Genomic DNA, 25,506 nt, shown 5'->3' with positions numbered 1-25,506 from the left:
AGAGGATACAGTATGTTTGTTGGGACAGGATAGATGAAATAGGCTCTATCTCTTCTGGGGTCATCTCTCTGGTTTCCAGAAATGATAAACTCCCCAAAACAAAAAGTCTCTTACAAAGTTTAATCATAGCTAACAAATACAAAAAAAAATCATAATGCTTACTGAATATATTAATAGGGAGAAAGACATGATGACATAAAGAAAATTAATGTGATAAAAAAGCTTCAGTCTTTTCTTCAATTTTGTACTCTACTATATCTATATCTCAATCAAGAAATCAATATTTTTTCCATTATTTAGCACTTTTATGTTTTTTAAAGTAGATGTATGCGACCTTCAGACTATATCTATGAATTAGAATTTTGCACACAGCTTTAATCCTGGAGGTGAATAAGCCAGTGACTAGCAGCTAACAGCAAAAAAAAGTGCTAACAGCACGAAGAGTGCTAACAACAGCAACAGGGCGCTCTGCTTCCATGAGGACACATCACAGTGGGTCGGAAAGGCACTGTCAGTGTTAACCACCATATGAGCATAGTGCAGAGCAACAGCGATCAAATAGCCAGTGGGATACAGACACAGGGATAGACATGCACAAACGCACAAATTGCCAGTCCAGCTACGATAGCAACGAAAACCGAAGCCTGTTGCCAGCTTATTAGGAAAACATTGCTTAAATGAATGTAGTCTACAACAGGCCTGCAATAAATCATACCATCGTTAAGGTTATAATGTTTCATACCCACACAAAAAACCCCACCAAAAACAGATTTTTGACATAATTTCCATACAGCATGCGAAGCTACATAGACTGGCTTTAGGGAAAAGTATTATGAAAGAGGCACCATCACTGCCAAACTGCTGAGAGGCCAAATAGGCCGTGACGCAAAGTTCTTATCTGATCCATTCTGAACTTCAGTCGCTAGTTCACGTCATTACTACCCCCCTCAAATGCTTTTATAAAAAGTCGATGCACCTCTTGCACAAAAATATGAAAAGTACGTTGTCAGGAAATCATAAATAAAGTATGTTTCATAACAAACAAAATAAGAAACATTGTATGATACACTAATGCCACTGCAAAAATGAAAGGGCTATGAAAACTTTTAGCCTATTAGCTCCTGACGTTCTCTTTGCTGTTCACACACCTGCTCTGTCATTGGCTGTTGTCTGATAGTGCTTTATTATGACTGTTGTTATACGCACCAACACTTGGGCTAATAAAGTAAACTATTAATATTAAATGACAGATTCAGGTCTGAATGTAAATGTACTTACTGTACTAAATGTGAATGGCTATATTGCTGATTACATTACATTATAACAAAAGAACATAACATTTAGAAATATTAATTATAGTTTTCAGACACATTTGGAACTATACGATAAATCTTGGATGAAAAGATACTGGTTTTGGAGTTAAAGAATAGGGGAAGTAAAATAGTTGTTTTTCTGAAATGTGCCTGCACTGAGGGGTAAATTGAACATTGACTTTTTGACAGTCGGTGGACTTTGATTTGACCCGTGCGTACCGGAGTACACAGTAACGCCTCTCTGTGGATGTCGTAAAAAGCTCAGCCAGCAAATATATAAATACAGAGCTGAAGATGCATCTTTCCTTTCTGTGGAGTGGCACCCTTTATGGATTATAATCTGGCCAATCAAATCCTGCCTGGCAACAAACTACTGAGGATCAAAAGGAGCATTAAATTTTAGCCAAACAATGTGAGTATGTTTTCATCATCAATTTACACTTTGATTGCCAACTCATAAAAGATTCACCAACTTAACAGCTGAAAAGATGCATGATTGGTGTGGGAGGTTAATGTTTATATGCTGGTTTTCTCCTGCTTCTGATTATGTCTCTGTGTGTTTGTGCATACCTGTAATCCTCAGAATAAGGAAACATGGTAGGACTTAAACCCTCAGACGTTCCCCCTCCACTCGGTGTGAAGATGGCAAGTGCTGGGGCCGCAGCCTGTGTAGCTGATCTTGTCACATTTCCTCTGGACACAGCCAAAGTCAGACTACAGGTATCTCTTCGGTGATACTGACAAAGAAAGAAAAAAATATGTTTATCTCCAGTATATTAAAACATCTTCACATTTACTGCAAGCATGTCCTTTTGTTAGAATAATCGTCTGTTAGTCTAAAGAAATTTTGTAACACAGTGTGATGTTGGCTACTATTGACTGAGCTTGACTTGCAACTTTGTTTACTTCATTAACCCTAAAATCAAATCAGTTGCACTTCTGTAGCAACACACTGCAACATTAAGTCTAAAGGTTTCCTACATTTGTTCTGTAAAGCTGGTTTACCTTGAGTACAATGTGTGACCCCAGATCCAGGGAGAGAAGAAGGGAGTGGAAGGCATCCGCTATAGAGGGGTGTTTGGGACAATCAGCACCATGATCCGAACAGAGGGGCCCAGGTCTCTGTACAACGGGCTGGTGGCGGGGCTGCAGAGACAAGTGTGCTTCGCCTCCATCAGGATCGGCCTCTACGATAATGTCAAGAGCTTCTACACTGGTGGCAAAGACAGTGAGTGGTTACTTTTATGAGCATGTAGGGTTTCTTTTAATGACATATTTCTAAACAAATTAAGTTTTCACAAATCAGACATTTCCTCTATGTCCCACTGTTACAGATTTTTTTACATGAAAGAGGAATATCAAATGCAGTTAATTTTAACAAGCTCAAAATCACTTACTTGTCTCAGAAGGCTTTACAATCTGTTCAACATATCACGTTCCTGGAGCAGTGGAGAGATCTCTTATCCATCACTGACAGATGTGTAACAGCTTCTCTATGTACAATAAAGGCAGAAGAACAGTAGCAGATTGTTGTCATTGGCATACAGTCCCAATACCAAGTTAATAAAGTACACAACATGTACTATTAAGCAAATACTAGATGTAATAAGAGTTTAGGGAAGTGATACTCAACTTATAGCCCTTGTGCTATGGGGTGCAGGGTGGCCAACCAGTACATTGACTCACATTGGGACTTTTTTTTCTTCAATATTTCAGTGTTTCTAGCTCATTAAAGAATTCATCAAAAGTGCCAGGGGAGGATCGCCCTGGATGCAGTCTACATCATATTTCTAAATTAATCATTAATTATGTAATTTTGTAAAAGTGGCCCCCGTGGCAAAGAAAGCTGAGTGTTGCTGACTCAGGGTAAAGTGAGGAAGATCTGAGTGCAGCGACATTGATTGATGTATTCATTGAGAGTTAAAGGTCCAGTGTGTAGGATTTAGGGGTATCTATCTATTCATAACTGTGTTTTATTGTTTTTAAATCACCTAAACAATAAGAAAATACATATGCACTGGATCCCCTTCCATGTTGCTCTACAGAAGCCCAGAACAAACTTCTCAACTTCTACACACTTGGCACACAAGAGAAGTTTGCATTCTGCAACCTCAATGCTGGATGCCACTAAATCCTTCACAGTGGATACGCACCCCTCCCCTTACACACATACACATGCAATATGTATATAATATAAAGTACAAGTACCTCAGAGATACACGACAGTCCATTCCATCAATGGTTGTTCCCGTCTCTCCCTCACCAGACCCTAATGTACTGATCCGTATCCTGGCTGGCTGCACCACGGGCGCCATGGCAGTGTCTTTTGCACAACCCACTGATGTGGTCAAGGTTCGATTCCAGGCCCAGATGAACCTGGACGGTGTGGCTCGTCGTTACAGTGGCACAATGCAGGCCTACAAACACATCTTCCAGAATGAAGGCATACGTGGACTCTGGAAAGGTGCCTTTTAGCAGAATAAGTTACTCTTTTGTACCTCATCTGCCATGAAAATATGACCCGGACATGATTTATAACTGACTAGCGATCAAAAAGTTTATCTTTTCTGGCATCTTTAGGCACACTACCCAACATCACAAGAAATGCACTGGTCAACTGCACAGAGCTGGTTACATATGACTTGATCAAGGAGGCCATTCTTAGACACAAGCTGATGTCAGGTGAGTGACAAAGATCATGCATGTCGGAGTTACAAGTTACTCACACACACTCACACACACACACACACACACACATACACACACGCTGCCATGGCAGAGAGACAGCTGATTGGGTTAGAGATCCACACACCCTCTCACCCCTTCAACTCTGCCACAGCTGATAACAGCACACAGGCTGGTACAGAACGTGTTGTATTTTCCCCTCACAGTGCTGTAAATACAGTTGTTAATATAACATTTATCTCAATCATTTATATTGCCTCATTCAGAAGGTTACATAATCTGCTGACTTGAGTTTCTATATTGCTCAGCCCGCAAAAAAAGGCCTTCTGTTTGCCCTTATTTATTCTCTTTAGTTACTTTGTTCACAATCTTTCTGTCCACAGATAATCTGCCTTGCCACTTTGTATCTGCATTTGGTGCCGGCTTTGTCACCACAGTGATCGCCTCCCCGGTAGATGTGGTGAAAACTAGATACATGAACTCACCACCGGGCCAGTACAAGAGCGCTATCAACTGTGCCTGGACCATGATGACAAAAGAGGGGCCAACGGCTTTCTACAAAGGGTGAGCCTCCTCTCTGACCACAGCACGTTTGTTTGTTTAGGAAATATTTGTATTTGAGGTCAAAGGTGCAGATTTCAGGAGCTGTTGAAGTCGACACATCCTCCTCAGTATGTAAAATGAGTATTTGTCCTTCCCAGTAAAAACAATAAAGTAGCAGGGGACTTTTGTTTTGACAAAATAAAAGACATCTACACTATATATGAATGCAGAAAATGCAAAACATTGGTAAATAAATAATTACCAGAATGGATATTGAGTGATTTGACACTCAAAATTTCCTGGCAGAGGACTCTCAAACCTCTCTATCATATCCCAGTGTTGAAACAAAACCAGCCCTTGCTTTGCAATCATTTGACAAAAAATGTTTTAAGCAATGCTGCATTAGTGGACCTGTTTTACAGGGTTCCAACACATTTTCACAAATACAATTTCAAAACTTTTCTGACTTTTCAAGGATTTGCATGGCACTTCTTAAACATCAGAATTAAATGCAACAGTTATTAACTGGCATACATGAAGGAGGAGACAGACTGGGGTGAAAATAAAGAAAAATACATGATGGTAAACACTGGCACACAATGCATAACAGTTACAATACGTTGACAGAATAGAAAATAAATTAGCCATCATGTTACATTATGTTATCCACAAGAAATTAAAGCACCAATGTCATTACACACAAAAAAAAACCCATGACTTTTCCAGGCCTTGAAAATATGTTTGTTAAATTCCATGACGTTCTCATGTTTTCCATGATCATGGGAACCCTAATTTTATTTCTTTTTTTTCTTTCAAACACCCAGTCCCCCATCTCTCTGATGGGTGTCGAATTCCCCCCTTTGCACTTGGCACAACCACACTTTTTAACTGGAACTGTATATATTATGTTTTTTTATTATGCTTTTATTGTGTTTTTATTGTTTGAATTGAATTAAGGCAGTTGACTGCCAGAATTTCCTTTGGGATTAATAAAGTATCTATCTATCTATCTATCTATCTATCTACGTATGTCTCCTGTAGATTTGTACCCTCATTCCTGCGGCTGGGATCGTGGAACGTTGTGATGTTTGTCTCATTCGAACAAATCAAGAGAGCTATGATGGTCACAAAGAAGAGAATCGAGGAGAGAAATTGAGTTTCCCGTTTTAAAGCTGGACTGAAAAATCTAAACCGAAAGCGGGTTGGAACATCGATAAAGAAACATCAATTCACACTTTATTCTTTTTGTCCTGTGGTGACAAAGAAGAAAATCCTTTGTTGAAAAAGGGATATTAGGGTTAAGTGTACTGTGTATTTGACTTTGTTGAACTGATGTAAAAAAGAAGTTCTATCTTTTTATTTATCATTTTTCATAATGGTGCCCACACCAGGTTGTGATAACCCTTCTTTGGGAAGTTGAGTTTGCACTTTAAAATCTGCAGATCTGCTAATTATGGACCATATTGTGGCAACAGATTGGGTCCATGTTTACTTCCTGTCAGGTATCATATCATTGACATACACTACAAAACAATCCAACAGGAAATAAAAAGGGACCCATTTAGAATATTTACACTGTCAAGTTTGGGACATTCTGTATATTTTGGGCAACTTACAGCAGTGTACCTTTAAATAATGCTGGTGCTACTAATAAAAATATACTTGTAATTGCTTATTAACTTCTATCAGTACATCCACATAAAACACATTTCAAAACATTAAAATGTGTATTTATTAACACCAAGTCAAATGTGTTAATTACAAACCTTCCTCAAAAGCAAACCACGGCATAACAACAGGTAATAAAAATGCAGTCTTCAGACATACAAATTTAGGAAATCGTAGGCAAAAAAACATTCTGAGTTCCACATCAGCTATATTACACAATACAGATGCCATCAACAGGGACAAAACATGCACATATTTAGCCATGGTCTCTGGACATAAAAATCTAATTCCTGAGCGGGACAACTAAGAACTTGTTTACATAAATACAAACAGAACAGCTATAAATATGGTAGTTCAATTACCATTTTTTAATAACTGTCTTTTAACTACAACAATTTGGCTGCTTGCTCACTGAAAGTGCTTAAACCTCTGCAGCAGGTCTCATTTACCCTGTACAGTACAAAGGTGTAATGATAAATGTCCCTCAAGGCTTACTTCCTGTTGCCAGTAGGTGGCGCTATTACGACTAGGCCGGACGTGTATACCAAGTTTCATGAGTTTCTGGGCATGTTGAGACCCCAAAAAAATAAGATTCATTTGTGCAAAAAGTAATAATAATTCACTCCACAAGGGCCCTGATTAAACACTGGAATGGTCATTTTTTGAGGTATAGGGTGTTAGCTTTATGCTCCATTTAAAACTCTTACTTTAACAAGATGAACAGAGCCAAACGAATGAACCATAAAACTAAATGTATGAGGATTCATTTTAGATTTTTTTGTGACCAGCCAGCTTCAGTCAGATTTTTATTATCTAAAGCATTACTCACACTTTCGTCTTCCTCAAACATCGTCAGGGTGAGGGTCTGGTGGAGAGGTGAATAACGTTAGTTTTTAGAACGCACAGTTAATGTGAAAGCCACATTGGGGTCTTGTAAATGCAGCTTAACAATGTTGTGGAATTTTTCTCTGTATTGATTGAACTGCATGATGCTTTCTGGTTCTTCTGCCACCCAAAATTTATCAAATTCATAGGCCAAGTAACCTAGTAGAGAAGAAACACAGGTTTAAGAGAATTCTTTGTAAAAACAGACAACAACATTTCACTTTTAGAAGATTTAGTTAGGTGTTTTTCTGAAGAAGAGTCAGAGATGTTGAAAAATATCTATTTACTCACAGTATAGCTGATGAAAGTGCCAGAGCTCAGGTGTGCCCATAACGGTGTTGTAGAAATGCGGCTTCAAAGCACCACTTTTCAAGAGGCTGTAGGCCATCTCTGTCAAGTTGATCCCAACGATGGCATATGAATACCTGAAATATGAGGAAGACTAAATTAGCATTAAGTGCATGCCAAAAATGCCCATGCACATAGAAGGTGAAAGATTTTAGGGAAATCAAACATTTGCCCCAATACTGTACATGTAAGAATGTCTCTTACCCAAGTTTAGGATGGTTTGCATGAGACAACACTTGACGAGCTTCCTCTGTGTAGTTTTCACTAAAGAAACTGTAAGAAAAACATTTCAATAGAAATTTTGTTTACCTTAAAACAGTCCTATATTTCCCTTACACTCACTGGGTTAATCTTAAAGTGAAAATACCTTCACTGTCTATTTATGCTTAAGGAGAACAACTGCAGACGCCAAAAAAAGGGTTGTATAAAGCCTTTGATAACAAGTCTGCAACATCAACTGGGTTCAAGTGACAACCTCTGGGGCTGAAAATGTAGTAACAATGACGAGCCAGAAAGCTGCAGTTCACCTCAGTTCAGACTGGCTCCAAAAGTGATTCAGTCCCCAAGACCACCATATTAAAATGACCTTTGCAGAAGAAATAAATGTTTACAGCCTGGGACAAAAAATGGTTTTGGTCTCTATAGCTAATTTTAACATTCATGACAACTGAACAGGGGGTAAACTTTTACATAACTCCAATGTTTATATTTTAGATAGGCCCAAAGTTACTCATATCTAAGGGCAGGGTGCTTTGACTGTCAAGCTGTCAGCACATATTGCTTTTGGCTTCATATTGCTTTTGGCTTAATCCAATAATGCTGTTCACGGCTTAAAGCCTATGACCTCTTTGGTGTTTTGATACGGTCGCAGCTATAACTCCACAGTCTCTTTTTCTTTGAGAAGACTCAAGAGGAGGATGATATTTCTTTGTCTTAATATTCTGCCAAAACTGTCATTTGTTTCGTCACAGTATGTTACAACATAGACGACTAGACAGCGAGGCGTAAACACACATGCATGACTCCACACAGATAAATCATTAACTAGATCTGTGCAGCCTCACTATTTGTAGCCACTTGAGTGTTTAGTTTGCAAATACTAACTTTTCTAAGTGTGCGAATCTAAACATCATGATAACAATGTGTGCAAATCATCAAAACAAAGACGGATGATCATTTGAACATGCATATAAAAGCATATTTCTACTTTGTCAAATTTCAGTGTCCATTATAGTGATAAGATTGTGCTTTGCTGCAGTTTTGCTTGGCTTTGGACACAAGTATGAAATCCCACTGACTTAATTTTTTAGGCTCCTTTTGACACACAGCTGTAAAATAAGTTTAGTTTGCTTTGTCAGTTTTTTGTATCTGTGTTGTGTTTCCCCGTTTACAAATGTTAGGTTTTATTTATGTTTTTTAAGCCAATTTTCACCCAGCTGCTTTGCAACAAGAAATCTCAGATAAGACTGCCCGGACGAAGCCTAAGCTTATAAAAGATTTATAACAATGTTCATGTTGATTGTGTTAATGTGAATTAAACTAAGTCAAGAGGATATTCCCACCAAAAAAGTAAACCGTCAAAGAGAGGACAGTAATTGGTGATGGTCTTAATGGTTTGTGCTGATATTTTCTTGTTTATAATTTAGCTCAAAAATGTCTCATTGATATTCACTGAGGACTCACACAAGGTTGATTAGGCCCAGCAGGCCCATTCCTCTGAAGTCAGTCTTGGGGTCATCTCCTTGGAATCCGATGTCTCCCCACTGTTTGGTTATCCTCGACTCCAGTTTGATTGTTGGCATCAACAGGTCCCACAGCTGAAAGCACAAATAATTGTAAGGTTACAGATTTGTATTGCCACTGTACTAGTTACAGGTACAATGATTCTGTGCGTGACTTTTTGAAATCCTGCTTTTAATACTGTAATCTAAATCATGTCATTCTGTTGTGCCATTTAACTCAAATCTCTTCACTGTGGTTTCTCTTTGTAAAGCCTCAACTTATGATGCATCTATATGACACACCGGATCATTAGATCAAATTGGTCCAGTATTTGAGCGTTAGGGCTGCAGCAATACAGTCTGCAATTTAATCGTCAATTTAATTTCACAAAGTGCTTGTTTTTGGCTGACGGGCTCAGATTGTTTTTCTAAGTCTCTTAAAACATTATGGAAAGTATCCCTACAGAGAAAGACTTTTTTTTAACCAAAAACAGCTCTGAAATCACCATCATCAAACCCACTAAACTCCATAAACAGCCATTTGATCATCGTAAAACACAATTCACTTAAAGTTAGCAGAAAAAAAAAAGTAATATATACCCTTAATTCACCCAGCTAGATGTGAAAAAAATGCTGTCTCTATACACACACTAAAATTACTGTTTATTTACATGGAATCTGGTGTGTTTGTAGTCAGACACTTAAAATAACAATCTGAGCCAGACAGTGGCAAAAACAAGCATTTTAAGTGGACATAAATTGTCAGTGCTCAATTTTGAGCCTCACAGAGGCTTGCCTGTTAAAATAATGTCAATCAAATCAACTGTAACTTCACTCAGTGTTGCAGGTAACAAAATTCACAAGGACTGATCAAAAATGCCACTGAGTTGCAAAAAACATTGTGGTGGATCACCATGTTCAGAGCTGTATCATAACAGACACACGTATACTTTGACTAATACTGTTTGGTCTGTGGAAGAGTGACCATACATCTAAAAACTATGGGATGCAGAAGCAGGAACACACACCTTCAGCAGCATGGCCTCATGGTTTTGGTTCTCCGAGTCAAAGACTTCCTTTCTCAAGTCTTCCACAGATATATACAGGCTGTTGTGTCCTGTAATCTGTAACAGACAGATGTGTAGGCTTTCCTTGAACCTAGACAGGTAGGAGGATTAAACAAATAATGAACACACTAATTCAAAAATCACACTAATACCACACTTTATATGATTTGGAATTAAAAGTACTGCTGGTGAGAAGCAACCTCAAAAACAACAGATAAGAAATGACCTTACAGTGGATCTTTCTGGGGTTTGATATTCTTCTCTTTCATAATTTGATCCACACATTGCTCTAAATGATCCTTGTTGGTTTTCAAAGCTCCTCTTAAAACCTACAAAGGAGGAAAGCACAGGAAAGGCAGCCGGAGAAAAGTAATAATACAGTGAGCAACCACACAGAAAATTGGCACAGTGACTGTTTTATAATCTGTGCTGCCAGGCAGAGTGACAAAACAAATCTTTCAAAGTTAACCTCTGAAACAATGAAAAAGATGACCAAGCACCTCTGTTTCTACACAGACTGGACTGCTGATCGGAAAATGCTTCCTTTGCTATAAACGACAAGTAGAGTCAATTCATCTAAGACTGGCAAGTGATGAAAGATAAGAGCTGATTACACTCGCATGATATGATTTTATGAGTTCATACATACAAAAGCCTAACAGATAATGAACAAGGTCAGTAGTAATTAAGCAAGAGGCATTTCCTCTGCATTTTTCCGAGTGTTCTCATAGTTTAAACATCAATTATTCACACTCATATCTGCAGAGAGATTCCTGTCCAAATCTACAGTAAGGGATCACATTACCCCAATCCTGGCGTCTTAATACTGGCCTCCTTGTGTTGAAAGCTGAAAGATGGTTTCTCATATCATATTTTTGAAAGAGCCTCAAGTCTACCCAGAAAAGACAGCTTGCCAACTCACAGTCCAGACTCAAACAGTCTGGGAACAAAGATTTGTATTCATGGCAATAGAGACTATGAAACAGTCTCAGTGATAACAGAAAAACAGCTTCTGGTTGTCTTTAAAGAACTCAAGTCTACATTTTGACTAAGGGACCTGCTCTTATGGCCCATAAAATATTTATACTGCATATTATATACAGTGTATGTTATCTGTGGCCTGTTTCAAGATTTATAGTTATGTTTGACTTTGTGTCTGTGTAGTATGTGAAAGGCCTACAATTATATATTATTCCTTTCATCTATGTGTGCTTGTTTTTCTGGCATTTTGTGAGAGCAAATCACTTTTGTACATCTGCAACTACTAATTATTTACATCATAATTTAACCTTTCAAGTTATTTTTAATAAGGCCACAGGATTCATCATTTAACAAAATGCAAACAACAAAAAAATCTCACATTTTCAGAGCCTACACTGATACCTTTATAAAAAAAAAAACTGAAGAGATGTTTTAGTTGCAATGAAACTTAAGCAAACCCTCAATTTTCAGGAGCTGAAACCTGAAACAATTTTTACTGGCAAGTGACCAAAAGATCTGAAAAGGTCATAAGCCATTTTGCTGTTGTTTAGCAAGTTTGTGCTACAGCTATTATTGTTTTGTCTTTCAACTATAAAAGAAATTTTAACTTGAACATAAATTAATAGAAATAGCCATGTTGAAAGCCATTCATAAACCTAAAATACTGAAGCTGATCCTGGAACAGTTCTTGGTATCAGAATCATCCCTATAACCCATTATGTACTAAAATACTATCAGTTCACATTCTCTTACCTTGTTCTTTGACGAGTGGAGAGAATATTCTGCAACAGGACAAAGGAGGCAAATTGATTTAGTGGAAAATAATGTCTACTAAACAGGAAAAGCAAACCAGAATCAGGAAGGTTTAATTCACCTGCGTTTAATGTCCTTGTTGCCCCAGGCTTGTATCCAGAGCATATTCTCTGCAGCTCACATTTCCCTGTTGCCTGTCTGATGAACCACTTCAGCCAGTATCTCAGGAAGGACGTGTAGACATACTGCCAGATGTACCCCAGCATCTTCTACAACATGGACAGAGAAACGACGACAGCTGCTTGAGGAATTCAGGCAGAAAAGTCTGACTCACACAAGCAGACAAATTTGACTTCAGTGATGGACGGTCCTGCACCAGGGTTAACTGATCTGCCACACCCTAACTTTTTATTCTAGGGTGCAAGGAATGTCCTTGTAAACTCTGGATCAACAAAATATTTAGTAGTTAAAGTGTAAGATAACGTGATCAAAGCAAGTATACATTCATGCGAAGTGACCATTAAAGATACCTACTGACAGTGGTGGAGGAAGAACTTGTTAAAAGTAGCACTAACACTAGGTCCTGCCATCAAATTTTATGCCCGCATTTCAAAATTCAAGTAAGACTGACTTTATAAGACTTTATAAGACCAACTATATTCAGACACAGTACTGCCATTTTCAGTATACAATACTTAAGGTATTCAAGGAAAATTTCTCATTGTTATATATTATAAATGGATTAACATGATGACAGCATTTTTATGTTGTAGCAAATCAAGATAGAGCTGATTTTATAGGGTAGCAACTAATAAATTATTCCATTATTGATTTTTTTGACTAATCAATTAATAATTTCATATACAACATGCCAGAAAACAGTAAAACAACAATACAACCCCCATAACAATTTCCAAGAGCCTTGGTTGAAGTCATCAGTTGTCAAGTTTTGTCCAAACTACAGTAAAATCACCCAAAACATTACATTTACAATAATACAAGACAAGAAAAGGGAAAATAAATAAAATCACATATGAAAAGACAGAGCCAGAAAATGTTTGCTTGAAAAAATTACCCAAAGAAATAACTGATTTCCATTATAACTCATTACCAGTTAACTGTAACTCCACTAATCAATTAACTGACCTATTGTTAAACCTCTAAATGTGATCTAATTTTTATACAAAATAGGCACTTTGACCTATAAAAAGGCACAACATTTAACGAGCTGATCATATATTTTGAATGAATACATAATTTTTAAAGTAACTTAACAAAGTAGCATAAATGTAAATACTTGAGTAAAGTACATCTAACTCTAAACTTAATTTAAGTGCAGTGTTTAAGTAAATGTATCACCTTACTTTCCACAGCCAGCAGTTGAATTTAACCAAGTACATTTACTCAAGTACTGTACTTGAGTACAAATTTGAGATACTATTACTTTGATTATTTTAATCTCATGCTATCTCTACTCTACTGCACTTCAAAAGGAAATATTGTACTTTATACTACAATTATTACAATTATTTTAGGTTTTTTTTAGTCACTTGTTGCTTTGCAAATTAAGATTAAAATTAAGATTTTTGCAAACCATATGGAAATATACACGTGCAACTTGGACAACAAGTCAGCTGATTGTAAAATTGACTGATAATTGTTTAAGATATTTTTCTTCCAAAAGTATTTCATGGCTCCAGCTTCTCAGATATAAGGACTTGCTGTTGTTAATATGAAATATTTTTATTTATTAAATTTCTTAATATGTTTGTTGCACTGTTTTTTTAATTTAATATTTTTCCGGATAGTAAAGTCACTACGTAGGTTTACTCAAGTAACATTTTCAAGAAGGATAATTACTTGCAACAGTATATTTGTGCAATGTGGTATTAGTATTTTTAAGTAACAGAACTGAATACTTCCTCCACCCATGTCCACTGCCCGATGATGCCCAGCACAGCCCCATTGTGACCAGGACTGAAACACCAGTGTCTGTGTGTCATGATGACGATGACCACTGTTAGGAGTAACGTTAGTTTAAACAATATTTTGCGTATAAAACGAGACGATAACTCAAATTCAATACACGAGAGGACCAGCTGATAGTACTCCACCATTATAATACAGATATATGATCTACAATAAGCAGGGAATCATGTTAGTGTGACAGGAACAGCTAACGAGAGAAGGCTAGCCAACAGCTAAAACAATAGCATTGTGGAAGCTAGCATTATCGCTAATGCTAACTTGAGACAAAACGTGACCATTCAATTTATGCTAAGCTACAAAGATAAAAACGAGTTTAGCAGCGCTTTAGCAAGCTTTGTATACATGTCTAAGCAAACTGCTAGCTAGTTACACAGGGTTTGATCAACTAAACAAGCTCGCTAGCTTCAAAACTCACAGATGACAGTTAACCGGTTCAGACAACAGGTTGCATTCGCCAACTGTTAGCTTGCTAATGATATGTTTACGTCGATTGGGTTGCGTTGCAACATTGATGTACTTATTACTGTTTAAAACGAAGATGGAGATGAGGTTATATTTACCCCACTGTCGTAGAGAGGAAGATATACCCAAACTTAAATTCAGTGGAGAGCGAGAAGCCAGCCGTGTGTTCAGATCGGGTTAGCAACGTTTCTCTTGACAACAGTCTGGCTCTGGTGCGTTCAGGCTCTAGCCAGACACACAAACATACAAAAGGAAGTAATAACACGCAGCTAAGAATGTGAAGATTTATGGATAAAATGCATAGTTACATTTGATAATTACATGTAAATTCTTACACATGTTTTTTTAAAGAGCGATGGTTTGAAATTTCTGCCCAGATAGTGTGCATAATCTGAGAAAATAGGTTTGAATTTACTGCAACTGTTAGTTTACCGGATGTCTTTAAACATAGCAGACGCCACGCATGCTTGTCAGTGACGTCTGAGCGCTGCTGCAGCGCCATCTGCTGACCAAGGATGTTTTTTTTAGCATTTATTTTTTAGAGTGCATTTTTAAGATTTTTTTCCTGTGCATAATAACAGATATGATTTTATATTATGTGTGGTTAGCTGTGAATGAACTGCTGCAACGAATGTCATTTCATATGAAGGATTAATAATATATCTATCTATCTATCTATCTATCTATCTACAGATATATATTCTAACCCTTTCAAACCTGGGCAAATTGGTATGATTTCTTTCAAAAATATAGGGAGAAGACAATTAGTAACTTAATGCATGGCTAGAAAATTACCTTTTAAAAAAGTTTTAAAAACACAAAAACAAAAAACAAATGAGAAAATGGTCAGGAAAAAAATGCTGAAAATTTGGAAAAACATATGTATGTTTTCTATAACATTATTCAAATATAATAATTTTCTAAAAAATCTAAAATCCTTTCATTTCATTTACGAAAGAAATAAAACCAATTTGCTCAGGTTTTAAAGGGTTAAGCATTAGCTAGACAGTACATCTAGACATGTGAGGTGTTTAAGCACAAACTCATCATGACTCAAACTCCTCATTACAGACAAACGGAAACTGTACTTTGTTGAAATTATTGCCTGCAGATAAAGTTGGTTCCAGCTCATAGAATCTGGTTTAGACAATAATTTGCCTTTCCCAATTTAACCACAAGATGATGCAAGATCCACAATATGCAGATTGAGTTGACGTTTTAAGATTTGACCAATCATTTGGCCTTAAATCCCTATCATTCCACATTAGGGACTGTTTGTTATTTTTAAGATGGAGGGGGTGGTCCGAAATGGGGGAGGCATGTCAAAGTTTTTTAAAGCACTGGGAAATGGGACTCTTTTTTTTACCTAGGGGAGGAACATACAACTTTAAAAATTTGTATTTTTTTAAATATTTAAATACCCACTGAACCCCAAATTCTGGTGGTGGAGATGAATAAATAAAAAAATATCTCTCAAACCCAGAAAATGTAAAAAAAAAATAAATAATTGTCAGATTTATTTTTACATTTTGACAGTCCTTGAACATATCATGCATGATGAGCTTCTATTTAAAATTTAATTTAATTAAATTTCTACTTGTCTCATTTAAAATTTTTGCCAAAAATAAACAATTTTCACCAACCTGATTCTGCTAAAAACATTACATTCTGCACTCTTGCATGAATGACAATAGCTAAAAACCAAGTTTTCAACTTATAAATATCAAAAGTATTTCAAATTCAACAATTTGAATTACTGATATTTCCACTGCTTTGTATAGTTTCAGACTCGAGAAAAAATATTTGTGGCTTCGAGGAGAGTCAACATAAAAGAAAAAAAATGAGGTCACTCACGAGCCCCCCCCCCTCCTCTGATAAATCAAGTACAGTCCCTCAATTTAGAGTTTTACACTTTCAGTTATATCTTTCCACTGTTTCAAATGGTTGCAACAGACCACACATCCTTATCATTAGATGGCATTTCTTCTCACCAGCTGTGTCCCTTTTTCCAAACAGGCTGCACTTTCGCACTCATCCTGAAGCACAAGTCTGGGATATCAGCGATGCATACAATCTCTCCTGAGTAGCTCACGATGGTGCACTCGACTGTAATTAAGTTGTGGTCTGCCTTCTCACCTAATCAGTCCCTCTGGGCTTTTAAAGACAGGAGGTCTATCCCGTACAATTATAGCATTTCAACAGGAGCTCCTATCCCAGACCCAGGCTATATTTGAAAACTGAATCCCCAGAGTAACCACTTAGGCCACAATAAGAGTCTGGCATGAGTCAACATAGTAGCCTTTAATGCTGATATTAAATTAGTTATAACAGCACTGACGGGCATGACACAAAATCTTTTTTAAAGCACCACAGATTAGGTGAGAAATAATTGCATATTTAATAGAGAATTGACTGTTTTGTTGTTGTCTCTCTCTTTGACAGGACAACCAAAACACTACAGTTTTATAAAGAGAAAACCAAAGCACATGTCCTTTGGCACAAGTACGTGAAATAGTGCCAGTGTTGTTACTTTAGGAATGTAATAAGTTACAGATTACTAGTTGCCCTGTTAAAAATGTAATAAGTAACACAACTATTTCAAGTACCTCAAAGTAATGTAACTTATTGCATATGATTACTTTTTGAGTACTTTTCTACCAAATGTTTTAAAAAGAGCAATAAAGCTTTAAAATATACAAACATAAGTGCATAAATGTTGCACTCAAATTTCTCTCAACGGCTTTGCTGACTCGCCTTGCCAAAAGAAGGTGTTCCTGAACAGTGAAAAGATGTAAAGCAACAGAATAAGTGTTTTATGCAACATATAAATAAAATATATAATTATTATTATATTAACCTTGTATGGAAAACATATTTTCATACATAACCAAAATTTTGATTAGTGACTGTTATTTAATTACAATTTTGTTTCTCAGTAACTGTAACTGATAACAGCGACATTTATTTTGTAATTTAATTACTGTAACTAATTACATGTAACTAGTTACTTGCCAACACTAAATATTGCTGACCAGACCAACACGAATGTACACATCTTATACAAAAATGTTTCCCACTGTTTTTTGGTTCGACATCATGATACTTATGGGATCCAAATGTAGATGACTGAGCAGATTGGAACATTTTAGCGATTTAAACACAAAAATTGAGGCACACAAACCTGAATCATGCAGCATGCAGGGGTCAAAAGGGAACCAGTCTAAACAGGCAGATTTATTCAGCAGTGACAGAGAATAACCACCCATGAATCAGGCAGGTAACACTTACAGCATATCAACAGCTTGTCAAAAAAGGGCAAGAAACAAAGCAACTTTGGAAATTTGACAGGGAATGAGTGGGTATGGTGCATACTGCAGGGCTAATGAAGGGAAGTGGAAACATGTGAGCAGGTTGTTGAGGGAGTCAGGTGACTGGAGCTGAGGGAAAAGTCTGAGGGCATCTGGTGGTCAGGTGGAGAAAGGCAGTAAGGAGGGTTTGGGGAAGCGGGAATGTGGCCGAAGGGAGGGACGGGGAGGCGGAATGTGACAGGGAACCAATTTTATACATAAAGTTCAGTTTAGTCAGCATGATGACCTACACTTAGTCTGCAAAAACTGTTTGTCCCCTGTGGCTCTGGAGGAAGCTTTCAACAGTTTGAAAAATGACCTTAATGATGTTAACAAGATGGTTGATTCAAAGAAAACCCTGTTGTCAGTCGGTCAGCATTTAAAGAAACTACCACTGTTGTTCTTTTTCATGTCACTGCGCATTTAAAGATAAATTTAACTAGAGACCATCTTGTGTAATACAGCGACCCATGCCCTAAAATGAATGTCGGCCAGGCTCCTTCCAGCCCAGTACGTTTCTGCATACACAGATATGTTACATTTACACGTTATTATAAAGCAAATATACTGAAGCTTTTCTGTGGTTAGGGTTAGATTTTGGTATAAAACCACTTGGGTATGGTTAGGAAAAGATCATGTTTAAAAAAACACAGTTTGGGGGCCTCAATCCTTGCTGGAATAGCAGCAATATCTTAGTAAAAAAGCAACAGCACTTTATGCCACTCTCCCAGCAAGAACGCAGTAATGTCTCTGTAAATAACAACTGGTTTTGTTGTTTTTTGATCTCTAATAGTGACCTGCAGCTTGACAGGCACCTCTTCCATGTGACATGCCAGCCACCATCAAACCAATTTGCTAAGGGTTTAAACTTTTAAATACTCATAAAAGGCATCTGAATTAAGCACAAGAAAAGTAATCTTGATACACGTTTCAAAGGGTTAAACATGAACAAGGACACAGAAAGAAAATTTACATTTTCTTCAGCTGTGCAGGCATCGGATACCTGTCCACTGAAACTTTTTTACAATATCCAGTAATTACTTAGTTTTGATGGTAAGTATTTACTTAAAGTTATATTTTACAGGCATGAAATCAGTTATGATTATCTTATAATTTTATCTTTTTTAAAACACAATTTTAATACATAATTGCAACCTTTTAATCCACATAACACTTTTTTATGGCAGCTGTTCTGTCGTGCAAAATGGAAGATTTCAAATATTTGGATCAGACAGTACATGAAAGTCAGCTAAACGTGAATAGCTGCATCTTTAAGCGAGCAGGATACTTCATGACACTAAGCCTCGCCTGCTATAAATGTCCTGATTATAAAAGTGATTTATATCGCAAACCTCTTTAAACCACGCAGTAAAATGTCTTCATTTTCAAAGTGCATTTTGTGATGTAAAGGCACCTGACTGTACTCAAGACACATATCCTGAGACTCCCTTATTTCCCCTTTTAAACACACACACACACACACACACACACCACACACACACACGCACACTGCACTCAACTCACAGGGAAATGTATTCTCATAAATCTCATTAAAAAAGCAAAATAAACGATTTTATCCTACTGGAATATGACACGATATATTAGCAGCGAAATTATGCTGCTGGGATCTATAAGTAATCAATTTCAAGTGCAAGTGACGCTCCTATGGATGCCTGCGGCTGATACAGCACTGCCTCCACCCTCACCCTCACGCTCTCCCCCCATTCATCCATTCATCTGGTTTACTCTGCTGCACCACGTTGCCTGCGCTGGGCCACTTCGGTCTGTGATGGTACACACAGACACACACAGACATACACACACGCACACACACACCACGAGAGGTCCATTTTGAGAAAGGTGCACTTTTTTTTCTAAAGCGTGAGGCAGCGCTAATAAAGAGCTGAGAGGGAGCATCCATCGGTCGTACCGCGGTGACTCATTGCGCACGGTCAGTCCGTCAGAGGTCTTGAATTTTGCGCTTCGCTGTGGAGGATCAATACCTCTATTCTGGTGGAAGGCGTGGCTTGGTATCACCGACACAGGGCTGATTTTCCATATTCATTTCTAGGGTTTAGCCTCATCTCACTGACACGGACGCGCAAACGGCACCCCCAAAGGACCGGGACATAAAGCGTCTCTCAAGGTAAGCTCATCTTCTCACTAGACTGTGCCTCGTGTTAGATGTTGAATTTATCCGCAAGGTCATATGAAATAAGCAAATATCAGTGGCCTCTGTGATATTGGGGTGGGACAGGGCTGCAAATGTAGGCTACAGTACATGGCATAGATCTTAATTGGCCCGAATAGGTCGTGTGCAACACTTTAATGTGTATGTGGATGCATGAATTCACAATCTGCACACACATTCTGTTATTTTTTTAACTACTGCAGGAGAAAAAAAACACACCCTGGCGTTTTTATTGTTGAATATCTAATTACAGACAGGATATGCTGTCCATAAATATTTGCACTTTGACAACAGACAAGCAGATGCAGTAGGAGAGAGCACACACAAATGGGCTGCTACACCTGCCCATGACCCTAAACAAAAGCCTACTATTCTGTTTTATTCAAGTCACACTTAGAGATGATTCTTTCGGGCTACCAAGCACAACAAGAGATCAATTATTCTTGAGTAAATCTAGACATAAACATGACCTGTTCAGTATAAAATCTGTGTTTGTTGTTGTGATGGGGGACTTGTGAGGATGCTTGTTGTCGTGAGAATGACTGAAAAGACGTGGCTGGGTTTGATGTTAGTTTCACGGAGATGAGCTGCACATTATGCAGAATTGATTATCATCAGTAAAAATGGAAATGGCCAACTTGCTCCCTGTGGACCACTGAATTATCAATTGTTGGATCTTCCCTCCTCTTTGCATGAAGCCTATAGGCTGCTTTGTATGATTAAAGTCTTGCTCACAGTGCAAATTATTTGTCTGACTCCAAAAGGATCAGATACTTCAGACTTCTGCAGAGTGCAGGCACATTACTCGCAGAATTGGCTCAGATGCTTTTACACTTTCAGGAGACAGACGAAGATGGAGTCATTCATCAGGTCTGGTGATGAGAGGAATTGAGAAAGTGAAGGTTAAATGCTTTGAAGTTGTACTAGATTGATTAGGAGATTAAAATAATGTAATGACACAAACCTTTCACTAAATGGCAGAAAAGGGAGTTAAAATTCAAGATGTGTGATTGTTTTTCACTCAACAGTTGAATTGCATTTTGCAGGGTTGTTTTTAGAAATGTAACTTCAGCTGAAAAGTTCAGGTTAAATTCTCATATAATTCACTCATACCATTTCAAAGAATTGTTAATTTTTTTAAATTTATTATGTAAAAGTGCTCTAAAATGTGCAATTTATAACAGAACACAGTAGTGAATACTTCAACTGATTTAACAACACACAGAGATCAGTCCTCTTTTGGAGCAACAATACAGGGGCTGACCTCAGCTCAAGACATATACATGAGGAGAGACCAGACAAGACTGCTGGACCAAATGAAACTGCCCTGAATGTGGAACAGAGACCATTTTTAATCAAAAACATCCTTATCTGTAAGCGCTTTCAGCCTACATATGTCAAAGTCTTATTTTCTGCTCTTTGCTTACTTTGCTTCTAATATTGTAAACTTTGCTTTATTTCAGTCTGACACAGCAAGCTTTTTAAGGATAAGCCTCTAGTTATACTTATTTTTGTGTTATTTATACAGTTGGAACAAACAATTTGAATCTCAAGTTTTTAAAAAGTTAAAATGTTCAAAATATCGTCACAATACTGGAATTTCTGACTTTAGTACACCTTGAAATATATTGAGATTTAGTCTCTTTTTCTATACCACAAGGGAAATTGACATGGAGGGCATACAATTTAAAATTTCTATTAAAGGTCCAGTGTGTAGGATTTAGAGCTATCTGTTGACAGAAACTGTGTATGAAATAATAAGTATGTTTTCTATTTGTGTATAATCACCTGAAAAAAGTAATCGTTATGTTTTTATAACCTAGAATGAGCTGTCATGAGAGTCTGCCACGTTGTTTTTACAGTAGAACAGAGCAGACGAAGCAAACGGTGGCTCTGGAGAGGGCAGCTGTAGTTGTCCTACATGCTTGACACATGGGAGCGACTCCAGTTGATTATAATCAAGCGACTACCTCTGAGGCTGAAAAATTAAGCCAATGCATTAGTGCCAAAAACTGTAGTTCATTGACTGTCCAATTGAGTTCCAAACCAGAGTCAATCCCCACAGACCCCATGTTAAACTTTACTTTATTTACTGCCTGGTACATAAAAAGATTTTATTAAGGCCCAAAGTTACGCATATGTAAGGGCAAGCTGCTTGAGTGGACAGGTTGTCGGCGAGTTAGTGCAGTGTGAGTCAGATCCACCTTTTACCAATTGCATAGCTCCAGCCTCTTGTCCAAATATGGTCACTTCTTGATCCAACAAACCAAAGTGGCGTGGCCGAAATGCTGAACTTGAGGCTTCAAAACGGCAGTCCATAAACCACTGGGTGACATAACGGTAGCTACAACCATTATTTATACAATCTGTCATCTGCAACTTCAACACTAACTCCTACACACTGGACCTTTAAAAGATAAATATAACAAGGCTAAGACATGACAGTGATGACTTTTTTGGTTAGTAGCAGAGAGCAGCAGAATGACTGTAGTAAACATCAAGAAAGCGCAGCAGGTACTGATGTATCAATACTGTGGAAAATGAGTATTGAATCTGTTTCAAATATTCAGAATTGATGTGTTTTGATAAATCAATATTTTTGACAACGCTAGTCTAGAATTATTTGAGTCCTGCATAATTGTAAGTTTATTTAATTCTTAAGACTAACATTTCAAAGAGCATTGCAGAGACAGAAAAGAAGCGTAGCTTGACATGGTTGCATACACTCCACTGTGATTGGACACAGAGTATTGTAATAATTAAATGTTATGATTAATTGGATCATTAGGATTGGATTCACATGTGTTAGATCTATTTCAAAGCAGTGGTTAGATTAGGCAAATACGGGTCATTTGTTGTTCCAGTGCTTTCCCTTTATTCTAACACTGATTATTTAAATGCATGATAATGGGATTGCTCAAAGAAACTAACTGGAATGTAATTTACATAATGCCTCTCTAGGCCTGGACTACTGTGTGAGTCTAGTATCATTATTTTTTGTCTAAATCAAGATTTAAGTGAAGCTCAATCATTAAAAACAAACTATATTTCTATTTTCCTCTTTTAGGGAATCACGCAAAGTGACAGATATTGCGCATCTGTTTCCATCTTTGGATTACGACAATATTTAAGGACTGAAACAGTGAAGCCAGCATGGGAACTAACCCAAAAAGGACAGTGACAGTCCAGATGGTGCCTCAGCTGGCTGTGGTGGACACACTGGGCAATAAGGAGACGAATGCCAACTGGGCCAAAGAGCCCAACCTCAAACTCTCTCAGGTTTGTCCAAAACCCACCCTCACATCTCCTGACCACAAACAAGATAACTCATCTTTGACTGCTTCTCCCGCTAACATCATCCCACATACCCAAAAAACTGCTTCCAAGGGAGGTGCACCAGTTAGCAGCACTGTGTCAGACAAACCAGCTAATGGAAACCAGGAAAAGTCAGAGCGTGTCACAGGTGGAGACCAACAGATGCAAGACCTGTCTCTAAATGACCAAAGTGTGGGTGAGGCAGGAGGTGACCAAAGGGATTCTAACGCTAATATGAAAATGTTTAGACTGGCCGATGAGAAGGACATCGGTAAGGCCGGGGTGTCGCCTGCTCTTTCAGCATCAAAGGTCGACATGCAGACGAATGACTGCAGAATAAAAGGACCAAGTGCAGCAGAGGAGAAGTGTGCGATGCTGACATCCTCAGCCAAAGCACAAGAGGACAGTAATATACATGTTTCTCCAAATAATAAAAATATAAATAATGCCTGTGAATTAAGGCATACAGCATCTGAACCACAACACGATAATAAAGGGAGTATTTTAGCTCCCAAAAACAAGGGCGCAGCTGTATCACAGAAATCTCAAGAGCCTGATCACATACATAGCTGCTCTGTCAGTCTGCAAGAGACTCCCAAACCTAAACAAAACACAGAAACTACCACGGCGCCGCTTAGCTCCATTATAGCTCCCTCAAAGAGCAAAGATGCAGAGTTTACAAATGAGAATTCAAGTTCAAAACATCTCGAAAAGGATTTGCCACCAGTAAAGAAACCACAAGTCTCCTCAGATAAACATCAGCCAGCGTCATCACAAACGGACTCCACCATTCTGCCCCAGGCTACACAAACCACGCCGGCAGATGGGCAGGTGTTTGAGGAAGCCAGCCAGACTGACACAGCTGTCTTTGAAGGGCAGCAGCACAGCAAGCTGTACAGGGAGGCTTCAACGATGACATTAACCCCTTCGTCCACCCCAGTCAAACAGCGTCACGATATGGAGGTTCAGGCGGTGGCGAACACGTGCAGTAAGGCCGTGGCTACAAGCCCGAGCCTGCTGCCTTTCACTGTGACTCGCAGGCCAAGCGGGGGTGCGGTCCCTAGAGAGGTGGCACAGAGCCTGGCCGTAGTTTACCAGGTCGACGGGGGTGTGGGAATACGTCAAATGAACATGAGTTCTCTTGGTACCGATCTGAGGTCAGAGAGACTCACTGTTGAAGCGGAAATGTGTCCAAACCAAACTGCTGGCGTTTTCCACTTGGAAACTTCCACCCAGCAGCAAGACATAAGGCTTGGAGCTAAACCTAAAGACCCCGGGCCAGCTCTCTGCAACACCCAGCCAGTTTATCAAATCAATATTGAACACAAGGACCAAGGAGACACAGGTAACTCCCAAAATAAAACAGGGATCCAGAAATCTGCAGCAAAAACAGCCACTACTGAAGCAACCTCTCTCACATCAGGAACGCCCCCAGAGACAGCTGGTGCTACAAAGTCCAGATCTGCTGACAGTAACAATGCTGCATCGTCTCAGGCTGCCCCGCCAACAACAACAACAACAACAAATGCCACGTCAGATCTAACTAAAAACAAAGCTGAAAGTCCCAAACAAAAGGCTAAAGCTGGAAGTAAAGCCCCGAAAAAGGAGACAAAGTCTGGCAAACAGAAGCTAGAACCGGAGAGAAAGGAAGACGAGGATGAGGAGCAGAAAGGAAAGAGCATCCATGATGTCGTCTGGGATGAACAGGGGATGACTTGGGAGGTCTACGGGGCTTCTGTCGACCCAGAATCCCTTGGTTTTGCCATCCAGAGCCACCTGCAGTGCAAAATCAAGGAGCAAGAGAGGAAACTGATGGTCCAGACCTCCTTCCGCAAGTCAGTTGACTCGCCGGGACACGGCAGGAAGAACAAAAGGAGGCAGCAGAACATTTTCAGGTCAATGCTGCAAAATGTCAGACGGCCCAACTGCTGCGTGCGTCCCCCTCCCTCCTCCGTCCTCGAGTAGCACAGCACAGAGGTAGCCAATGTCAAACTCCTCCCTTTTCCAAGAGGTCAAAGTGTTTGTCCTCCGCTCGTCATTGCAATGCAGAGTGAGAGCATTTATGGGAAGACGATCCCTGTAAGTATACTGGAATGTTGTAGCATAAAGAGTCAGACTATTTGTGGTGTTTGTGATCAAAGAAGGTAGGAAATAGAAATATAAAATGAACAACCCAAGAATTATTTTCTAGAAATAGATACTATAAAAAGAGATAAGACTTCTAACAGTTTTTAAATA

At 38.4% G+C, this 25,506-nt stretch overlaps 3 protein-coding genes across 3 annotated transcripts; 2 read left to right on the top strand and 1 right to left on the bottom strand.

The window, feature by feature from the left end:
• Positions 1-1,608: 1,608 nt before the first annotated feature.
• Positions 1,609-6,209, top strand: ucp1 (uncoupling protein 1). The gene is made up of 7 exons (XM_042485276.1): positions 1,609-1,725; positions 1,897-2,033; positions 2,343-2,541; positions 3,580-3,777; positions 3,894-3,995; positions 4,382-4,562; positions 5,583-6,209. The coding sequence occupies exons 2-7, from the start codon at positions 1,908-1,910 to the stop codon at positions 5,695-5,697; spliced, it is 921 nt and encodes a 306-aa protein (XP_042341210.1). The 5' UTR covers positions 1,609-1,725; positions 1,897-1,907; the 3' UTR covers positions 5,698-6,209.
• A 40-nt stretch (positions 6,210-6,249) lies between these two features.
• Positions 6,250-14,601, bottom strand: elmod2 (ELMO/CED-12 domain containing 2). Its single transcript, XM_042485277.1, has 9 exons — positions 14,514-14,601; positions 12,086-12,233; positions 11,965-11,993; positions 10,462-10,559; positions 10,192-10,321; positions 9,126-9,259; positions 7,647-7,715; positions 7,386-7,519; positions 6,250-7,253 (listed from the first exon to the last, which is right to left on the bottom strand). Exons 2-9 carry the CDS (start codon positions 12,228-12,230, stop codon positions 7,096-7,098), a joined length of 897 nt encoding a protein of 298 aa, XP_042341211.1. The 5' UTR covers positions 12,231-12,233; positions 14,514-14,601; the 3' UTR covers positions 6,250-7,095.
• Positions 14,602-23,074: 8,473 nt separating this feature from the next.
• On the top strand, positions 23,075-25,233 carry gprin3b (GPRIN family member 3b). Its single transcript, XM_042485973.1, has one exon. The coding sequence runs from the start codon at positions 23,107-23,109 to the stop codon at positions 25,231-25,233; it is 2,127 nt and encodes a 708-aa protein (XP_042341907.1). The 5' UTR covers positions 23,075-23,106.
• Positions 25,234-25,506: the final 273 nt, after the last annotated feature.

Source organism: Plectropomus leopardus, chromosome 4, assembly GCF_008729295.1.
Source record: "Plectropomus leopardus isolate mb chromosome 4, YSFRI_Pleo_2.0, whole genome shotgun sequence".
In the NCBI taxonomy this organism is placed as follows: Eukaryota; Metazoa; Chordata; class Actinopteri; order Perciformes; family Serranidae; genus Plectropomus; species Plectropomus leopardus.
This window is presented reverse-complemented; position numbering and strand designations above follow the sequence as displayed.

Excerpts from the sequence above, each read along its gene's own strand:
- gprin3b (XM_042485973.1), top strand. The coding sequence starts at position 23,107 with ATGGGAACTAACCCAAAAAGGACAGTGACAGTCCAGATGGTGCCTCAG.
- elmod2 (XM_042485277.1), bottom strand. The coding sequence starts at position 12,230 with ATGCTGGGGTACATCTGGCAGTATGTCTACACGTCCTTCCTGAGATAC. Across the intron at positions 11,994-12,085 it reads AACAAGGACATTAAACGCAG|AATATTCTCTCCACTCGTCA; the intron begins GTGAATTAAACC and ends GTCCTGTTGCAG. Across the intron at positions 10,322-10,461 it reads AAACCCCAGAAAGATCCACT|GTTCAAGGAAAGCCTACACA; the intron begins GTAAGGTCATTT and ends CTACCTGTCTAG.
- ucp1 (XM_042485276.1), top strand. The coding sequence starts at position 1,908 with ATGGTAGGACTTAAACCCTCAGACGTTCCCCCTCCACTCGGTGTGAAG. Across the intron at positions 3,996-4,381 it reads TAGACACAAGCTGATGTCAG|ATAATCTGCCTTGCCACTTT; the intron begins GTGAGTGACAAA and ends TTCTGTCCACAG. Across the intron at positions 4,563-5,582 it reads CCAACGGCTTTCTACAAAGG|ATTTGTACCCTCATTCCTGC; the intron begins GTGAGCCTCCTC and ends TGTCTCCTGTAG.